The sequence below is a fragment of the Aedes aegypti genome, unplaced genomic scaffold (assembly GCF_002204515.2).
Source record: "Aedes aegypti strain LVP_AGWG unplaced genomic scaffold, AaegL5.0 Primary Assembly AGWG_AaegL5_hic_scaff_1682_PBJ_arrow, whole genome shotgun sequence".
Classification (NCBI taxonomy): Eukaryota; Metazoa; Arthropoda; class Insecta; order Diptera; family Culicidae; genus Aedes; species Aedes aegypti.
Window position 1 is genome coordinate 24,525 of NW_018735140.1, and position 20,857 is coordinate 45,381.

General features: G+C 37.4%; 1 protein-coding gene across 1 annotated transcript in view; it reads left to right on the top strand.

Moving 5' to 3' along the window:
• Positions 1–13,966, top strand: part of LOC110680634 (PAB-dependent poly(A)-specific ribonuclease subunit PAN3-like) — a gene marked incomplete at its 5' end in the record, with an annotated part of 33,374 nt that extends 19,408 nt beyond the window's left edge. The window contains 13 exon segments of the mRNA XM_021856429.1: positions 1,163–1,263; positions 1,357–1,495; positions 1,560–1,706; positions 1,766–1,792; positions 1,795–1,908; positions 1,974–2,090; positions 2,152–2,275; positions 2,335–2,457; positions 2,517–2,646; positions 2,711–2,847; positions 12,428–12,619; positions 12,685–12,847; positions 12,902–13,966. Of these exon segments, the coding sequence (XP_021712121.1) occupies positions 1,163–1,263; positions 1,357–1,495; positions 1,560–1,706; positions 1,766–1,792; positions 1,795–1,908; positions 1,974–2,090; positions 2,152–2,275; positions 2,335–2,457; positions 2,517–2,646; positions 2,711–2,847; positions 12,428–12,619; positions 12,685–12,847; positions 12,902–13,012 (1,625 nt within the window).
• Between the last annotated feature and the right edge of the window lie 6,891 nt (positions 13,967–20,857).

Here is a 20,857-nt window from a genome sequence, read left to right on the forward strand (position 1 = left end):
AATATCAATCGAATTATTAACTGGTGTGAAAACTCGAATAAACTTTAAAAGATTGAATGGGATTTTCTTAGAAACTTTTTAAGAAATGATCAGAAAAACTGCAGGAAAACTTGATTACATGCTGGATAAATTCCTAGAAAAAGATTTGTTCGTATAATTGAGGGGTTCTTTTAGATGTTAGATTTCTGGGAGAAAACGAAAGTATCCACATAAACGGGAGGAGGAATTCTTGCTGGGTAAGACTCGATATTTCCATGAGTTGACCTGCCGTGAATCGCAAGTCAGTCCCATCTGCATTTTCGTCAAAATTGAGTTGAGTTCAGTTTTCAACATATCTTCCAATGTTGTTTCAGCTGCCCTATTGAGATAATGAGATTTGTTCCGAAAAAGTAGGGAAAAACAGCAAGTTAAATTGGCCCATAATGAAAAGAAACCGCATATCAGTCCCACAACAGATTTTCGCACCGTGTAACACAAAAATGAACCATGTTCTGAACATTTTTATATTTTTTTCAGAAATATATCGTAGTGAAAAGCAAATTGTGAAAGCTTCATTAAGATCTGAATATATTCCAATCCCCTGGAATTTTTTGAATATTCATATGGAAAACGAGTTTGGAAACTTCACACCCCATTTTCTCAATGCCTACTTTTTACAGATGGGACTGACTTGCGATTCACGGCAGTGATGGTCTCTTCAATATCGATCCAAGGAGGTTTTGCTGTCTATCTGTAATTTAATTCTATTATCAATAAGAGTAAGACTCCGACAAACAGAAAAATCATAACCGGAAAAATACTACAATATATGAAATGTTTTCCCGTATTTATATATAACAACAATGCACTAAATGTCTAAAATATTTACGTTTACTATTTCAGAAGGACGAAACTCAAAACTATGTAACACATTTTTCCGTCCAAGGTTTAGAATAACATAATTTAACAAACTTGTGTTAATAGTTATGATGGCTAATTATTTTTGATAAAAACGGTATATAAAGCACCGTGCCTGCCAAATTGGCACCAAATCAAGCCCACGACAAGACTTTATCTAATTAGAAGCTTTGGGGGAGCTGTGAGTTTAATACCCAATGCCTTTTGCGAACCAAACCGAGACTGATTAGCATTTTGTCTATTTTTTTCCTCGTTCTACTTTAAGGGCGAAGTTTACTCCGTAACGAATCACCACAGAGTACTAATACATCTCCTCGAATCACGCCTCAACCATCACCACCGCCAATTACCACCAACATCCATCAAGTAAAGTGTCGTCCCGTTGAACTTTTGGCGCCTGAGGCAATGCAAAACTTTTTAACATTTTTTATTTTCCCACTTTTCATCTTTCACCTCCAGGAAAACGTCGGTGGCACGACGTATTTCTATCCGACCGCAGCGAACCATCAATTAACACCGAGCAGTACAGTTAACACGACTGAAAATACCTTTGTCCACGTAGCAAGCTCACAAATTAATTTAAGTTACTCGCATCCAGGTCAGTGAGCTTTCGAACGCTTCCTCTTTCGGAAAGGGACCTTTCCATCAACTTTTCATTTCAGGACATGTCTACCCGGGACCTGCATCGCACGTGGTCAACATGCAAGCGAAGGCACAACTGTCGATGGCGTACTTCCTGCAGGACGAACTGAGAAACGATATTTTATCTAGGAACGAAATAGTCAATAGTATTGAAACCGAGTGTCAAGGTGCTTTTAGCATTGATTCCCATTCAAATGTTCAAATGACTGATTGCATTCGATTGCAGATTTACCTCTAGAAGTGGAGAACTATCATTCTTATGTCTGCTAGAATCTTTACCAGTCCATCCCAAGCTACCGGTACAGTCGTCCACCTACAAAGCAACACACAATCTAACTGGCGTTAAATACTGCCTTAGACGTCTTCATGGTAAGATTGACCTTACAGCTATTTGCTCCAAAAATCTTACTTAAAAGTTTGTTATCGAATTGCAGGTTTCCGTCTCCAGTCGACCAAGTGCATGCAGATTGTCGACATGTGGAAAAAGCTTCAGCACACGAACGTAGTACAACTTCGAGAAGTATTTACTACGAAAACCTTTGGTGATAATTGTTAGTTTCTTTGGGTAATATCGTCTTGTAGACTCATCTAATGAACCTTTGTATTCCTCAGCCTTGGTGATAGTGTACGACTATCATCCCGGATCGCAGACGTTACTCTCAAAATACTTCATCCCGAGCGCAGAATCTACGAACGGCTATTCCGATCCATTCTCAGGTGAAGTGCGACCTTTTAGGTGAGTTTGAAGTTCTGTTCCGACGACTGCTATGCATTAACTCGAACATTCTTTCGTAGTCACAAAAGCGCCCTTCATCGGGCGTCTACCAGTACGCTGCTACCGGAGAACGAAATCTGGTCGGTGATAATCCAGCTGTCCGCCGGACTGCGGGCGATTCACCAAGCTGGACTGGCCTGCCGGTACGATGGTTCTTTGCAACATTGTTGCCGACAAATACTGATTTCACATCTCCTTTTAGAACACTGGACCCCACGAAAATAATCATCACTGGCAAGCGGATACGATTCAGTTGCGTAGCGATTTCCGACCTCGCTACGTACGATCCCAGCCAAACGAACCCGCTGACCGTGGTCAATCATCATCAACAGGTTTGCAGAGCTGAATTCTCACCGAAAACGAGAACAACATTTTCTAACGGATTTCTCTTTGTAGGATGATCTGACTGCCTTCGGCAAACTGATCCTGGCCCTCGCCTGCCGAAGTTTACAGTCCGTACAGCGAGATCAGATCCAGAACAGTATTGAGCTGATATCGCGGCACTACTCGTCCGATTTGAGGAACATTATTCTGTGAGTACTAAAACATCTAAATAACTTCACGTCGACAGGTTGAAGTATTGGAATGTGTGACAGACCGTCCATTGATTATGCAATGGATTTTTATTTTTAATATCTAAGTCAACTAAACAGAAACAATATCAAATCATGACAGTGGATATGTAAAATGTGAATAGTGCATCATTAAGATGCATTTTAATAAGCTTCAAGGAAAGATACATAAGGAAATACCACATAAATTCAAGCACAGTACCTTTGACTATTTTTTCAAGAAACTGTCAATCTATTTTTTTTTTTAAGAAAATGTCTATACCGGAAGGTGTTTCTATTATTTTGACTTATTTCTCAGATTCACGCCTGATCATTGCTCAATTTTTTGGATCCGTTAGAGAAATAAACAATTTATTGGACCGATACTTTTTTAATAAAATCGACGTTAGTATGCTAAAACCATACACTGAAACAAGCGTTGAAGTAATGAGAACCATGGACAAGTTTTAAAGTTAACTATTAAGCTATCATGAATGCCTTTTATTTACCGCATAGATAGCCGTGTGGTAAGCATTTGCGCTTGACAATAGCAATATCCTTGGTTCGATTCTGGCCTGCTGCAAATTTTAAACCATGATATAGTAATTTTTACTGTCGAAATGGTATCATGGTAAAATTGAATACACATTGTATTTGAAATAAATGAAAATTTAATTGTCCCATGTAAATAGGAAATACAGGCAAACATGGGACTGACATGCATTTATGGGCAGAAAACCCTTTGAAAAACTTTTCCTAAATGAACTATGACGGGAGATCCCACTTACCCCAGAATTTCACTAGCCCCGGGATACCTTAACACTTTTCTTCGTAAACGTCCATTTGTGGTTCCAGTGTAAAAACCAGTGATGTTTTTTCTTACTAAAAGAAACGTTCAATTTCAATGCCGGATTTTAACTTTGGGGAGCCCGGGTCAGATCTCTTGACGCCGTGGTACAAAATGAGTGGGAACCTCTAACCATAGGAAAGTAGTATGAAAAAAAAATATCTGGAAAACAGGCAATAAGAAAAAAGATTAACTGTTTTATTTCATTGTGTAGAAATTTTCTGATTTCCTTCCTTTATTGTTAGATGAAATAATCCTATCGCGACTTGATTAAAAAATATGCTTATAAATACTCAATTTGATTTTCATAACAGTAAAGGAAGAAACGATTGCCCCCCCCTCAATCAATTGTTTTATACCCAGTAAACACACGATCGTAAATGCAAGGATATAAGAGTACAAATGTGGAGGCGATATACGTATATTTTGCTTGCAGTCTAATGGTGCATGTATGTATATCGCCTCCACAATTGTTCGTATACCGTATACGAGTTTGTGTTTACTGGGTACACTTAGCACATAGATTTCAGACATTCAAGTTTATTGATATGCACTAATTTCTTGCATGCCCTGGATATAACTTTACTTTTATTCTTAAATTATTTATTTATTTTGCTTAATCTAAGTTTCAGATAAATAACACATATATGACAAATGTTGCCGTCCCGCATGATAGATCGAATTATTTCTCTTGCTGTCCGATGTACACTGATCGTACACTGATCGTACAGTGCACTGATCGCATGAAGTGATAGGTCGTGCTTACTCAGCCCCACAGTGTTGAATTGAAGCAGCATTGTGTTAGGCAGACAAATATGAGCGGTGATCGTAAAGGTGACTGATAAGATATACCAATTCAAATATTACATTCAATGTAAGGTTTCAATAGCTTTTTAAAGTTGATATGGATGAGCTCGAAATTCTGTAGATTATTTCTCCCCAGGTTTAACATTAACCTTACTTAGCATTAGAATTTATCACAAATTTTAAGATGGAATAGTCTTAGATCATCGTATGAAGACTACCTCCTTCCCGTCCAATACCAAAAGCAAGTATTTGAGATTTACTTTTGACTGTTAGACGTTGATGAATCTTGCAACAGTCGAGAACCGTTCTGGCCACGTCGTTGTGAAAGTTAGGGAATGAGAAGAGATGATTAGTGTAATGTCAACTAAAGAATCATAGAGAGTTGGATGATGGTAGTGGGGAAGTAGTTACCATAGAATGCGTTTGGTAAACGTGTTTTTTTTATTTAAGCAGCGATGTCAATAAAAGTCAAAATATTCCTAAACGTTAAACTCAAAATTTTCCTGATTGAATAAGAATCTGCAAAACACCGCAACAAATCGTTTAGACTTTTTGTAGGGACTCCTGAAACTAGTTAAATATCGTGATATAAATCGCTCGGATCTTGTTGAGAAGTTTAAATTCTGCTGAATCCTGATGAAAAGTTATATAATAACGCTAGAAATCTGCAGAGCTTTTATTATAAAAGTTTGAAGATTGCTAGAAATTTCCATTGAAAATTCTCAGGCCTGTACAGAGTTTTGTTCTAGGTGATAGATAACAGAAAGTAATCTTGTAGATTATTTTGTAGGTAGTGATTAGTTTTGGTTCAAAGAGACAGCAGAGTAAAGATACATAGACCGTGATAAAAGAAACAAAAAATCACTCTGACTTGATAAATACAAAGCGTAGTGAAAACCTATTACGTTCCACGGAATCCAGAATACAAATAGATAAAAGTAGTTGCCAAAATGCATAATTTAATATCTCGATAGACAACTTGCCAGGGGCTAGGATAGGCTAGTCATTCTGTGTTCATTTCCAATTGGATGTTTAAGAATATATGTACTGAAAATCATATATTGCATCATTTTGCTACAAGTTCATGATGACCATTTTCATAACAATGTCAAATTGGCTTCAAAATATAAAAAATATAAATTGAATCATCAGGACATCTGTAAACCCAAAAGGATGTACATTTCAAGGACAAACATAAAATGCAATATAAATTGACGCTTATATTGAGCTGTTCGGTAATACAATCTGCATGGATATTAAATTAAATTAATTCACTACACATGGTAAAAATGGATACATTATGGGTGAAATTATGAATACAAAATTTGGATGTGGGTTATGAAAAAGATCTGCGTGGTCTGTAGGGATTTGAAATTCTAAACTTGTAACCAACAGAGTAATTGGGTCACCAAGTGGATCGGTAGCGTAGAGCGCTCGTCTAGTATTCAAGAGTCCTGGGTTTAAATCCCAGCCGAGCACGTGGATTTTGCTTCAGAATTTCGCCCATAATTCATTTATTTTTTACCATGCGCAATGAGTTAATTTAATTTTATAAAATCCAATAATAGCGCTCAAAATTGGCATTCATAAATAGTTTGAAATTTGTAACACCCCTGTGCGCCGAAATTTATAACACACAGGTCATTGAACGTTTTATTTTGGAAGATAATGCTGCACTCTATAAGTTTTTTTCCCAGAAACTCAAAGTACAGTATGAGCATATACGTAACATGACTAGTACCTTATGCAGTAAATTGATCGTCGTTTTCAGACTTATACTAAGCTTGTCCAAAATACATGATGGGGTGGAATGAGCACCCCTTGAAACTTGAAATTCTTGAAGTTTCGTCTGAAATAGCATACAAGCCCAAAGCTGACAAGTAAATGAAGCAATTGGCATGTATAAGTAGGTGTTTTAAACTCACAGAAAAAGAAATAAATCTTGTTAGAAATGTTGCCCGAATGGCTCTTTCAAATTTCATCATTTTAGGATGACAATGTTTGACTGATAGAATGTTTTTTTTAAATTTAGTCTTTTTGCACAGAGAGTTTATAAATTGTAATAACTTTCAAATGTAGTCAACAAAAAAAATGTATTTATTGACTATATGAGATAATTTCATAACCAAAAATCGGGTACTCATGTCACCCCTTCGGTAAAACATCGTCTCGCTTGAAAAATCATTCATTTATTCGTAAACTTTATAAGACAACGGATCTAGTGTTTTGATCTAAATATTGTTGGAAATCATGCAAAAACCCGAAGGGTTCATAATATTTTAAGCACTTTTCCCACACTCCTTCAGGATTAATGCTAAATCGCCGCAATACAACTCGGCTTCATTATGTGAACGTGCTCTGTGAAAGCATCGGCGACCGTCATCGACTGATAAGACAGTATTCAAATTTGTTCAAACGAAGTTCTGCTCGCAGAGTTCTTTCGCACAAAATGGCGTTCAGTTTTGATTTGTTCAACTCTGTCACTTCCTCCCTCCGCCTTGGAAAATCTTATACCCCTGATTATCTTCGTAAACCGTTATTAATTCTGTTTGCGGATATTTCTAGTTCACTTCAAATACGTCTTGAACAAATTGTGTTCTGTGTGCTTACGTAATCGAATTGACTCCAGTTATAAAAGATGAAAGTGGGATCAATCTTTGGGATTTGCTTATTCAGGTAATCACATCGCTTCTGACGAAAATAACTAAACCTGAAATCATGCATCTCGTTCCCCTGTCGTGGCCCAGTCTGAATTGGCGTATCCAAATGGCTTCCATTTATCTTATGTCGGAGATTTTCTTAACGGCTTTAGGTCTCAACGGCAATCAGAACTACAAGATTTCTTCTACGCCCAACGTTTTGATTGTATTTTCAATTTTTTTAAGGGTTGTTGGATTTCGTTGCACTCATAATTTCAAAGACATGCACTGCAACTTACAGAAGAAACTTGTTCTTTGTCGGGTGTTTTTTTTTCATAGATTGGGATCAAGTTATGAATGTTCATTAATTTCCAACAATAAGACTGCCCATACTCACATAACAGTCCCATATTATATCAGATTTCCTATAAATGGGACTGTTATGCGAGTATGGGCAGAATACATATTATAAGCTACTGCGACATTCAGGTGCAGCTCGTAGTGCTTCTTCCACCTTTCGATCAATGAGCGTCTTTTGAAGAAGATGCTCGCGTTGTTATCCACACATTTTTTCCGGTCACGGCACCAAGCCAGAATTGCAGAATGTGTGAACTTCGCGTTTCTTAAAAACAGCATTCACTCTACACTGTGTTCTTGTTGACATAGTTGTGAACATCTCCATGTAGTCAAAATTTTGGGTATTACCTTCGCAAACTCGATACGCTTAATTAGCACTCTAAATTGGATGCACTGGTGGGAAGTTTGCGTAACAAATATGGCTGCAATCGATACGCATGCTGACCCTGCACCAGAAAGTCATCATGCTAAATACGTTCGGCACCAGCAAGCTGTGGTACGTTTCGTCGGTGTTGCCACCACTAGGAGCGCATACGGCGAAATCACTTCAACGATGGGTAGGTACGTTCCTGTGGAGAGGAGTGCCCCGCCCGCGTCCCGATGATGCAGCAAGGAGCATGGGGGATTAAACCTTCATTTGCCTGCGTTGAAAGCGAAATCACTTGTTATCAACCGTCATCTCAAAGAGATCGCTTACATTCCTCATTATAAATCCCTTCTTTTCCACGATAATCCCCGCACCCTGCAATCTCAATAGCTACCGAAGCAGCACAGATGGTTTCAACTCAAGAATAAAATCATCTCTTGAACTAATCAAAGTTGCAATTGTTGAAAGTATGACTTACAATAACACTGAATAGCAACGCAAAAGCGCAAGAGGCGGAGTCTATTTGCAACATATTTAAGTTGTATCGAAATTTCTGATTTGTTGCAAATACTTAGAAGAAAAAAAAATAAAAACAAAAATGTAAACGAGAGATCGAACTTTCGACATCAAGATCAGTAATCTTCTCTTCTACCCACTACTCCACAGTCTTCGAACGATTGTTCGCCAACTGCACTATAAAATCTACCCACATTGCCTTGTTGCTTACAACTTTACTGCGGTGGTAGGGTCATTTGGCATAAAGTCGTTTGGCATAAAGCCGTTTGGCATAAAGTCGTTTGGCATAATGGTCATTTGGCATAAAGTCGTTTGGCATAACAGTCGTTTGGCATAATGGTCGTTTGGCATAATGAGTCTGAAACCAAGAATTTGTTAAGATGAAATTCGTTTTTACGTTTCTCTTGAATCTTTCTGATGACATCAGGCTTGTTGTGGAGTCAATAATTGACAATAATTGATACAAAATGTCACTTTTGTCTACAATTATATGCTCTTGAATAAACTAAAGCATATTAGGAAAGTTATTGGCAATAATATTTTATAATTTTATGCAGAAATTACCCTTCTTTCAAAAATTAATTCTTCTTTTGTGTTCTGCTATTGGAATATTTTTTTGCACTGAAGATTTTAATATATTAAACACTAATTTACTCTTCTTCAAACATTGGATTTTTTTTTAAATATGATGTAACCAAATTATAGGCATAAAAACTGTTGATTGAAATTGAAACAAATTTCACCTTCTTTTATACATAGGCTGTTTTTAAGATTTCTTTATTTTTTAGATATTTTGTTGTTCCCAACTGACAAAATGGCGGCAATTGATAACATTGTTCTGCTCAAGTTATCAACGAAAAGAGAAATCGATTACTGCAGTTACTTTGATGGGTTGAGCTACTTTTCCCGTAATGTCCGTTCCCCGAATGTCGTTACCCCGAACACCAGTATCCCGAATACCAGTTCCCGAATATCCCGCTTCAACAAAAAAGTCCACTTCCCCGAAAAGTTTGTTGCACTCATACTTGTCGTAACTTTAAACATTTTAGGGTGGTGAACGAACTGGTTATCTGATATGCACCCTTCTTTATTAAATTAGCGGTTCTTTCGAGTTTTACCGTCCTCAATATTTTTGCCAACATGTGTATAGCCAAGAATGGCAAAATACCTGCTTCTTTTGAATGCTTATCGTTCTTGCTCATTCACCTTCCAGCCACTAAAGACTATCATAGCACCTATTTAAACTGCATCACTTTTCGGGGAAACGAGTCATTCTAGGAACTGGTATTCGGGGAACCGACATCCAGAGAAACGACATTCGGGGAAAAGTAGGACAAGAGCTATGATTCTGAACGCAATTTTTTATGTCTTTTCATTTTATTTGCCGCAATAGTTTTTGGTGTCCAATCTTCTATTGATTTAATTATAAATTTTGCCTTCTTCTAAAAATAGGCTGTTCTTATATTTTATACTGTTTTAAATTTTTATTATTTAGTCAAGCTAAATGTTCACCATTTATATATTTCGCAATTCTTGCAAGATGTGCTGTTAGAATAAAAATTACTTTAGAACTTGTAAATATTCAATATATTTTTTTTGCAAACACAAGATCTCCTTTCAAGATATGCAGGAAAAATATTATATCAATCACAAATTTTTCCTCCTTTCGATAAATAGACAGTGCTGTACACTTTCAAAATTAAAATTTATATTGAAGCGTTCAAAAGTTTCGCCACATATATTTTTTTTTCAAAAATGTGTTGTTCATTTGAGTTATGTGTGTGAGAAGATATTTAGTGTTAGAGCCTTAAACATGTTAAACGAAAAATAATCTGCTCTCGTATACAGGCTATTTTTTTCATAATGCTGCAATAATAGATCTTTGGATAAGAGCTTTTAATATTTTGCAAATATTTTTTTCCTTCTTCTACCAAGTAATTTTCAACAAGTGTTAACGTACAAACTAGGACAGAGCTTGATCTGCAGCAAAATATATGCGTTCCCTTTATTAATAACTGCGACCTTTCTTTGCCAATTTACTATTTTCAAATATGTTTATCGCAAATACCTCAACGATACTTTGTGTTCTGGGATGTGGAAGAAAATTATTATTCCGAAAAGATTCTTCCACCAGACTCGTCACGAGTTTTATTTAGTTATGCTCTCTAATGTCACAACAATTTTTTGACATTCATTGCTTGGATTATCTCTGAACGACCACCACGCTTATTGAGAAACTACGAAAAAATTTTGCTATGGGCTCAGTGGTGTTGATCTCGGTAAAAGCTTTCGAAAATGCCGATATTCATTCTAACTCAATCATTTATGCCAAACGGTCATTATGCCAAACGACATTATGCCAAACGGCCATTATGCCAAATGACCATTATGCCAAACGACTTATGCCAAACGGCTTTATGCCAAACGACCTTATGCCAAACGACTTTATGCCAAACGGGTACAATCCTTTACTGCACCCTTCGGAATTACAAGTTCATTACTGACGGAAAGGCCATGCCTGAAATGATCTAAAAGTTTTCACAAAAACTTTTGAGCAACACATGAGAAACAGCATTAAAACAAACCAAACTGTGGGTAGACCAACGAACACATGGACACTGTGTGCCAGAAACCGTTATTAACGCAAAAAAGTCCAAGAATTCGGCACCCACCATTCGAAAGATATGGTATTCAAGCATCTTCTCCGTAAAGTTGAAAATATTCTAATGAGGGAATCGAGAGTTATCGTGATTTGAAGGTTTTTAACTATTTTGAGAGATATTTGACATGCTTCAAAATATTCCCCAATGGTGCAACATTGTTATTTTATAAACCACTCAAGTAACCATCAGCTTTGAATTAAGCATTTAAAGCGTGTAATATCCAAGCATATTCTTTGTAAATTTTAAATAATTTTGATACCATTGAAGAAACATTTTGAAGTAAGTGAATATTCCTTCCAAAAAAGTTCAAAACTCTCAAATCACGAGAACTTTTGATTCCCGCGTTAGAATATATTCAAATTCACGGAGAAGATGTTTGAATACTATATCTTTCGAATAGAAGGTGCAAAATTCTTTAACATTTTTTGTGTTGATATCGGTTTCAGGCACGCCGTGTACATGCTAATTGAGGAGCAACTCAACCCTATTGTAACTGGATTAAAACAAACAATCTTCTAGCTGTCATACACGTAGTTAACTGCAACTTTCGCGCAACTGGGATCTTCTTGAGGAACATAAATTGAGGAACATAAATTGAATGCAAGTTGCGGATGGTTCAAATGAAAGTAATTTGAAACATAATATCAAAATCGGAATTTTGGGAGAAGTTGCAAGAGTTTGTTTGAAAAGTTACTGAACACATCTTGATAAACTTGACTTTATTGCTATTTGCAAAGCACATTTGCAGTAAATCTACTCGTTTCAGTAAGGTTGAAAGTCAAACATGGAGTGAAATGCATGTTCTCTGGAACGGTAATGAAACTTTATGAGCTTTTGATATTAATATGCAATCGAACTACCTAGAACTAGGTAAGTTACAGATGCTTTTACTGATACGTACTTGAAACCATTTTTGGAAAGCATCTCTTTGGAAGATGTTTCACGTGCTACTTGGGTAATCTCGACCTGAAAATAATCCTCTCAAATTACTTCCAAATTCCACCTCCTATCCAAGAAAACCCCTCCGCTGATCTCATCCACCGGCATTTCGTCTCCCAAATGGACATGCCCAAGGTGGAACGAAGTCATCCGACGATCCACTGGCCACGTGCGTCGCGAAATATCAGCGACAACAAGCTCCTCAAGATGCTGGAAGTTTTTGAAGTACATCAGCTTTGTTAATGATGTTAATGGAAGAATCGATGTAAACGAACTGAACTTTCATCTAGATCTGTGGTTTTTAAATGTTAATAATTGTTAACTGAATAAATAAAACCAAATTTTTTTACCTTAAAACAACATCTCCATTCCACTTGCAAAACCCTCTTTCTGATCCGAATAAACACTTTTCTACCATCTTTTGCAGATACTTGCTCTCATCGAGCAATCGGCGCTCGGTGACGGAGATCATGCCGATGATCGGTGCCCGCTTCTACGTGCAGCTCGATGCACTGCAATCCCAATGTGATATCCAGGAGGACGAACTGGCGCGGGAGATGGAAAACGGCCGGCTCTACCGACTGCTGGTCAAGCTGGGCACGGTCAACGAGCGACCCGAGTACGTACTCTTGAATATCTTCACATATGAAGACTAGTTCGACTTCAAATTCAACATTCTTTCAGACTTAACCTGGATGTCACGTGGTCCGAAACGGGAGATCGGTACATGCTGAAACTGTTCCGAGATTACCTCTTCCATACCGTCACGGAAGACGGCCGTCCCTGGCTGAACCAGTCCCATATCGTGCAGTGTCTCAACAAGCTGGACGCGGGCACCGTCGAAAAGGTAACTTGTCATTTCTTACTTCAAATAGTACGCTAAAATTCAACTTGCCCACAGGTTCAGCTGATGTCGCGTGACGAACAATCAGTATTAGTGGTGACTTATGCTGAACTGAAGCACTGTTTAGAGCAAGCATTTTCCGAACTGGTAGCGGCAACCACCGTGTAATAAGGAGGTTCGCGTCAAACCCCAGCAACAACAAAAAAAAACGAAAAAACTAAACTTGAGGCTCGAGAGATGTGTAATATTTTTGTCTGTGTAAGAGAAAAAGCGTTTATGATGATGATGATACAACAAGACCACAGCAGCAACAACAACATTAACACACAACAGGTTTATAATGGGAGAGAGAAAGCGAAGAATGCAGTTTCTACTACAACTACAATAGAGGTACGTTCGTGATCTTATTTTTATACACATACATCCAAAACCGGACGAACAGAGGAAGCAACATAAAACAAACAAAAAAACTGGATCGTTAGAAACTGTATATGCAAAATAGGGGAGAAAGTTGAAATTCTTGTTAAATCTACAAATTGTGTAACCGACAGAAAGTGAATCGATAGAGATCAAGAAATACTAAAGTGAGAACTCGCATCATCATCGTGTGGTAACCCAATATTTACAAAACCCACATGAAAACGGTAGAAGGAAGGAATGCATACACTTACACACACCACACGCACTTACTCATACGCGAACTGTAGTTACATTTGGACAGGAGAATGAGCGCGGAAAGCGAAGAAATCGAGATGACGAGAGCGTAACCAATGAACCAATGCACGAGTTCACTAATTTGACGTTTGAGCGGTGCCGAATTCACTCGTTGTCATGGACACGTAAATAACACGGCACCGCTCAAACGTCAGATAGTGAACTTGTGCATCGGTCCATTTAAGGAATGAATCCGAGAAGGGAAGAAGAGTTTACGAGGTGAGAGTAAGGGGCAGTGTTTGGAGATAGATGGTTTATGTTAGGAGATGTTCATTTGTAAGTGATTTTTGTGAGGATTATTTCATGTAAGATTGCTAGTTTCTTTGGAATTGTGATGTCCTAGAAGAGCTAAAATTGTGTAAATCGAAAGTTGAGAATCAATAAAAATTGGCAGCTGAAACGGAGGTAGTGAAATTGGGGATTCATTATTTTTGAAAAACATTACTTGCAGACTGAGGAAAACTTTTTTGAGATCCTAATCATTGCATTCTTATTAAATTTCTCGAATGACGTATATCAGATTTCCTTGCAGGCTCAATCATCTCACTAACTTCCTTTTTTCAATTCTGAAGGAATTCTTGGAGAATTTCTAGGAAAGCTCTGGAGGATTTCCCGGAGGAAATCTAGAGGATTTCTTGTGAAAACTTCTGAAGAATACCTAGTGGAACTCCGGAAGGTTTCCGAGAAATTTTTGGCAGATTCCTGGAGAAACTTCGACTAAATTTTTGGAGGAACTATGGAGGAACCATGAAGAAAATCCGAAGCGATTCCCGGTAGAGCTCCAAATGAATTTCCGGAGGAACTTTCACTGGAGCTCAAATGAAATTCCCGTGGAGTCATCCAGAAATTCCTCGGGAGATTTTTTTTCCAGAATTCCCCCGGCGATTTCCCCAAAAACTCCTTCGGGATTTTCTCCAGGAATTTCTCATGGATTTCCTATAGCACTTCCGTCGAGGATTTGGTTTTGGCGATTTTCTGTAGAAATTCTTTCAAATATTTTTTCCGGAGATTTCCTCCAGGAAGTTTTTGGAGATTTACAACAGGAACTTCTCCGTAATTTTTTCCTGGAATTCCTCCGGGATTTCCTTCAGGAATGCCCCCGGGATTTCCTTCAGGAATGCCCCGGAGATTTCTTCAAACAACTTCTCCGAGATTTTCTCCAGGAAATAATCCGGGAATTTCCTTCAGGGATTCCTCTGGTCCTCCATAAATTTCTGCGGGGATTTCTTCCAAGAACTCCTCTCAATGTTTTCACACCGATTGTTTCTGGGGTCGAGGATTTCCTTTAGCGATTTTCTCCAGAAATTCCTCCGGAGATATTTCCCAAGAATTCCTCCGGGAATTCTTCTGGAGCTCCACCAGGAATAAGTTTCTGAAGGAATTTCTCCGGAGTTCGTCAAGCAATTACCCCGAAGTTTCTCATGAATTACTCCATTGTTTCTCCAGAAGTTCCTTTAAGAGATTCTCTGGGATTTTGTTCAGAGTTCCTTCCTCTTTAGGGTAGTTCCTTCGGAGCTTCTCCGGTAATTCGTCCTGAGTTGCACCAGAATTTCTTTAGGAGTTCTATCAGCGATTCTACTGCATTTCATTCAGCATATCCTCCGAAGTTCCTCCAAAGCTCCACCGGGAAGTACTTTAGATTTCCTTCATAGCTCCTTTGGAGTTGTTGCGCAGTTCTTTCAGCATTTTCTGCAGGTTTTTTCCCCGGATTTCACCCATGAATTCTCCGTAGATCCTCCAGCAATTCTTCCGAAGTTCCTTCAGCAATTCCTCCGGAGTTCCTCCCGGAGCTTTGGAGGAACTTCGGAGGATATGCTGAATAAAATTCGAAAGAATTGCTGAAGAACTCCGAAGGAATTTCCGGAGAAACTTTAAGGGAATTCCTTAAGAAACTCTGGACAAAATCCTAGAGAATTTCCAAAGAAAAACCTGGAGGAACTCCGGAGGCGTTCCCGGAGAAACTCCAGATGTGTTTAGGAGGTACTTCGGAAGCGTTTCTGTAGAACTTCGGAGGACATGCTGGATAAATTCCAAAAGAATTGCTGAAAGAACTCCGAAGGAATTACCGGGGAAACTCTAAAGGAACTCCTGCAGGAACTACGATGCAATTCCTGGACGAACTCAGGAGGTGTTCCTGGAGAAACTCCAGATGTGTTTCTGGTGGAACTCCGGGGTAATTGCCTGAAGGACTCCGGAGAAATTCCTGGAGAAACTAAGAGGGAAATTTGAAGCAATTTCCATCGTTGGGTAGGAGCTCCGGAGGAACTTTCTAGGAATTACTGGATGAAATCCAGATAAATCGCTGGAGGAACTCCAGAAGAATGTTTGGGAGAAATCCAGAAGAATTGCCGTTGGAAATCTGGAGGACATTCCAAGGAATTACTGGATGAAATCCAGAGGAACTCTGGAAGAATTCTTGGAGGAAGTCTGGACAAATTCCTGGACAATCTTACTTTTAAGAAATTTCCTGAGGTTTCCCTGGACAAACGAAAAAGTGGCTGTTTCGAAGCAACTTTAGAAAAATTCCTAGAGGAACTCTGGAGCTGTTCCGAGGAATTTTGTACTTGAGGAACTCTGGAGAATTCCTGGAGATATTTCGAAAAACAAAAATCCGAAGGAATTTCTGGTGGAGCTCCAAAAAACTTCGAAGAAATTTTTGATGGAAATCCCTGCAGGAAATCCTGTAGCGATCCTCGGATAAATTTTAGAAGGAAATCTCCGGAAAATTTTCTGAAAGAATTCCTAGTGAAAATTCCCGGAGTAAATGTTGGGAGATATCCCGGAGAAATCTTTGTATCTCCGGAAGAATTCCTGGAGCAAATCTTCAGAGCAATACCTGGTGCAAATCCCCAAATAAATTTCTGGAGGCAATCTTCTAAAAAGTTTTCTGGAAAAATCCCCGAATTCCCAGAGGAATTCCTGTTGGACACATCGGAGGAACTTCAGTAGAATTCTTGGAAGGGCTTCTGGAGATATCTATAGGCGGACTTCGTTGTGGAATCTTTAAATGTATTCCCGTAGCAATTCGTGTGGAATCCTTGGACGAATTCCTAAAAGATTTTACGGAGAAATGCCCTGATGATTCCTGGATGTATCCTGGAAATTGCCGAATGAATTGCCGGAGGAATCATTGGAAGAGGAATAAATATTGTTTAAAAAACAGCTGCGAATATTGTTCCTATTTTTACTTACCTCAAATGAGTAGGAGCTAGAGACATAATTCTGTGAACAATTCTCCGCTGTGATTTTGAAGCGATTGTTGTGTTGGTCTAAATTGCGGTAAAATCAACATCAAAAATCGAATAATTGTTACAAATCCTGAATTCCTTGAAAGAATACTCTATTGAAGCTGTCAGATTCCAAAACTATACCGAACAAAAAACCCAAAAACACTAAACTCAACAAAAAGCCGAGGAAGCCCGTTCATCTTATCTCTCGCGATGCGAGCTAATCATCTACTAAACTGAGTTAAGCAAATCAGAATTGTTTGTGATGTTATTTTTACTACTATACATTTTATCAGTAAGAGTCCAGTTTTGTGCGCGTCTTTATTTCCTGTTTATTATTGGACTATTATTTGAAACATTATTTGATTGTAGACGATAGTAATTATTATTATTATTAATATTATTTTGCTAGTGGATAAGGCCGTAGTATTTGAATAACGAAAAGAAAAAAAGAAATTGAAAACAATAATTGATACGATAAACAAATTTCGACATGGAAAACGGAACGCGCGACAAGCAGAACTAAACACACACGTACACATACACTATAACTTACCTCGGTTCACGAAAGCGTGCATCAACTCACTCACACATCCAAAGTCACGCACGTTAGGACGTTAGGAAGAATTTCTTTGTTTCCCATCGATGTCTCCCGTTATTAGTCGGGGAGCGCGCAAAGTAGGCGTGCCCCTCCCCATTGATCGATCGGTTTTCCGATCTAGTACCCGTTGTTTTCGTAGGTTCTTCCCAGCTGTGGTAACCATGGATACAAATGCAGCATTTCCGGCCAGCCTAACTAAACTAAAAAAAACCGTACTGTGCAAGCTCTTGATTGCTTTCCTTCGACTGCTTTTTCAACTAGATGAACGATTATCAAACGAATGAATGGTTAAAGAGGGTTTTAAAGTGAAAAAACGAGTTGCGAATAGTGTTAATCAATTACGGTGTTTAAATGATACTTTAAGAAACGGAAAGTCGAAAAAAAGTTCAGATCTTTAAAAAAGAAACATTAAGAAAACACTGTAAACAGAAACCAAGGTAGGAAATCAATTGTTGCTAAATGAAGAAATTTCGAGAAGAGAAAGCAGCGAAATTATCTTATCTGATAGAAGACGACAAAACGTAAATCAGAGTAAACCAGTAGATGTAAATGTGCATACACAGATACTAAAACACTCACACAGAACACTATTATGTATTAACACAGGGAAGCAACTGGATTGAATTTCTATACAAGTAACACAAAAAAACGGGGCGAACGGGGACAAAATGCGTTGCGATTGATTGTACACGGAATATTAATGCAAAAACAACAAAATTCATATTCTTCCTGTGGGTGAGAAAACAAATAGAAGCAACTTTAGAGAAACAATTGAAACCAAGAGAAAAAGAACGAGACATTTTAGTAGTCGATGGTTTGAAGGGAAAGAAAAAGGAAAAACGAGAGAAAATATGGGTTTAAATGAAGAATGGGAGACTTTTTCATGTGACAAATAATATTTAAACGAGATGCAGACAAACAAATGAAGAAGTAACAAGAGAAACTGATAAGATACACTTATAGACAAAAAACAGAGATATATTTTTGTATAGAGGAAAACGACAAAAAAGCAACACAAACGTAACCACTCACACCAGAAGCAAACGGTGATGGGTGTCGTGTGGTTGGCACAATGGTTTCATTTTGGTTCGGGCTTACATCTGAGTGCATATGCTACCTTATATTGACTGATCTCACGAAAACCAATCTCATCCCTACATTGATCGTACGTATATTTTGCATTAATTTGAGAGATTATACTATTTTTCTGAACTCTATCCTAATTCTCGCATCATGAATTTTTACTCTTTATCTCCCTAACTAGATGATTTAATAATTCAACATGTTCAATCACACGAACAGCACAAGACGATTCAAAATACCATCTGTAAAAAAATCAGTGAGTGGTGCGTGGAGAAATTTGTATTGAAAAAAAAAAAAATATAAAAAGTGAGAAAAAGCCTTTCAAAAAATTACAAAACTACGAAACTGGACACAGATTGATTGTATCCGACCAAAAACACTAATAAAAGACAGAGAAATTTTATGTTTCATAAATGGCTGTTTTGGCTTAGGTATCCGAAATCACCAACGATAACAAGAATACGACTACAAGAATTCAAAATGATACCTTTTGGTTGCATTGGTTTTGTTAAGGATCAGTTTGATTTCTCATGATGCTCATATTTCAGTTTTAACCCTCCTGAAAGAACACTAGAGGAACACTTGTGAAACATATGGAGAATAGAGGATTTCCTGATGACATCTGTGAAGAAAATCCTTCATCATCAATTGGAGTTACGTTAAAGGATTTGTTGAGCTAATTAGAGGAATTCCTGGAAACATCTTAAGAGGAAGTTTACTACTAGGTAAGCTACTCGAGTACGGTGTTCAGTGCACCGTCACCGGACTTAGCTATTTGTTTGTGTAGTGAAATTTCGCACGTCTGTTTGTCTGTGATTGAGGTTTTATTTAGAGAAGTAGATTATTGAAGGTTCAGATCAGATTGCTTCAGGCGAAAATCTGGTGATATTCTGTGGCTTAAATTTATAAACCCAACACTACTCAGCAGAAAAAAAGTGGCGGGAAATGAGTACCATTATCGTGCATAATTTGTGCTCATTATAGGAATGCATGAGCTCTAAACAAATCTCTGTTCAATTCTCTGGAGCAATTCATGAAAAAAAACCTGTAACTTTAAAGATTTTGTTCTAAACTCATGATAAGATAAAACATCGAATCTGATGAAAGTTTTGGAAGAAATATTCATTTAACTGTAGTCAATTGTCGATATAATCGATGACAATGTGTTGAATTTTAGTGGCGTATTTACGGAATTATTCAGCAACAATCCGCGGTCTACGTGGAGCACACACATCACACAGCAACCAACAAAAAATATTACACGACAAATAATACTGCTCGTCTTACTGTATGCATTTTCCACTGTTTGTTTTTTTTTCAAGAAATTTTATCAGAAATTATGTTAGGTATTTGCCCAAAGATTCAGATAAACTCCGAATTTCTCAGGTGAGGATGATGAAAGATTTCTTGCCCGAGGATAACTCATCTTTTAAATTTATTGAGAAGTTCAGTGATAATTTCTCATGGAATTCTTTTGAGAAGTTTCCTAAGGAATTCATCAAAATTTTGTTTTGTATATCTAAAGAACACAATCCGGTTTTTTTGCCAAATACAAACACAAAAAATTAACTCGGATTATCAGGAATTTCTGTAAAGATCCTTTCAGATATTTTTCCAGAAGACTCAAAGTCCTTCAGGATTCCACCCGGTGATTCTTTCATCGATTTTTTTAGAACATTCTACAATACTTCCATTTTGTACCTCTTTAAAGATCTCCAGAGATTTCGTAAAAATTGTCCTTCAGAATTTCTTTAAGATTTTAACTCGGAATTTCTCTAAGGATATCTCCAGGAATTACTCTGAGATTTCTTTAGGAATTCTTACAGTAATTCTTAGTTCTTTTAAAAAAAGTCCTTGAAGATTAGTGCAAGTACTTTTCCAGAAATTTTTGCAAAATTCTCCATGGAAATTTAAATGAAATTTATCAGAAATTGAGGTAATGTTAAGATTTGTGCCGTATTTCTAAAACAAATTTTAAAGTAACCTCTGATGAAACTTGTGTAAATTTTCAAATCACCCTCGATCAATATGGGTTACTAGAATAACCCATAGACCCTTGAGGTAATTTAGAAGAGTTTGTAGTTGGAGTGTCAGTATGATTGAGAAAAACAGAAACCATAAAATTCTGAGCATTTCTGAAGGAACACCTGAAAAAACATCTGATAGAATTCATTAAAAAATATGTAGGAGGATTTTTCAGGCTGCAGTGTTAATTAGTATGGAACCTCAAATAAACTTTTCTGGATATAATAGAATTGGAATTGGAAAATGCTGAATAACTGTAGAAATTCGAGATAAATTTCTAGAAAAAAAAATTTAGAGAACTGAATGATGAAAAACATTTAAAGAATTCTTGGAAAATGTCTTGATAGATTTCAATTATTTCGA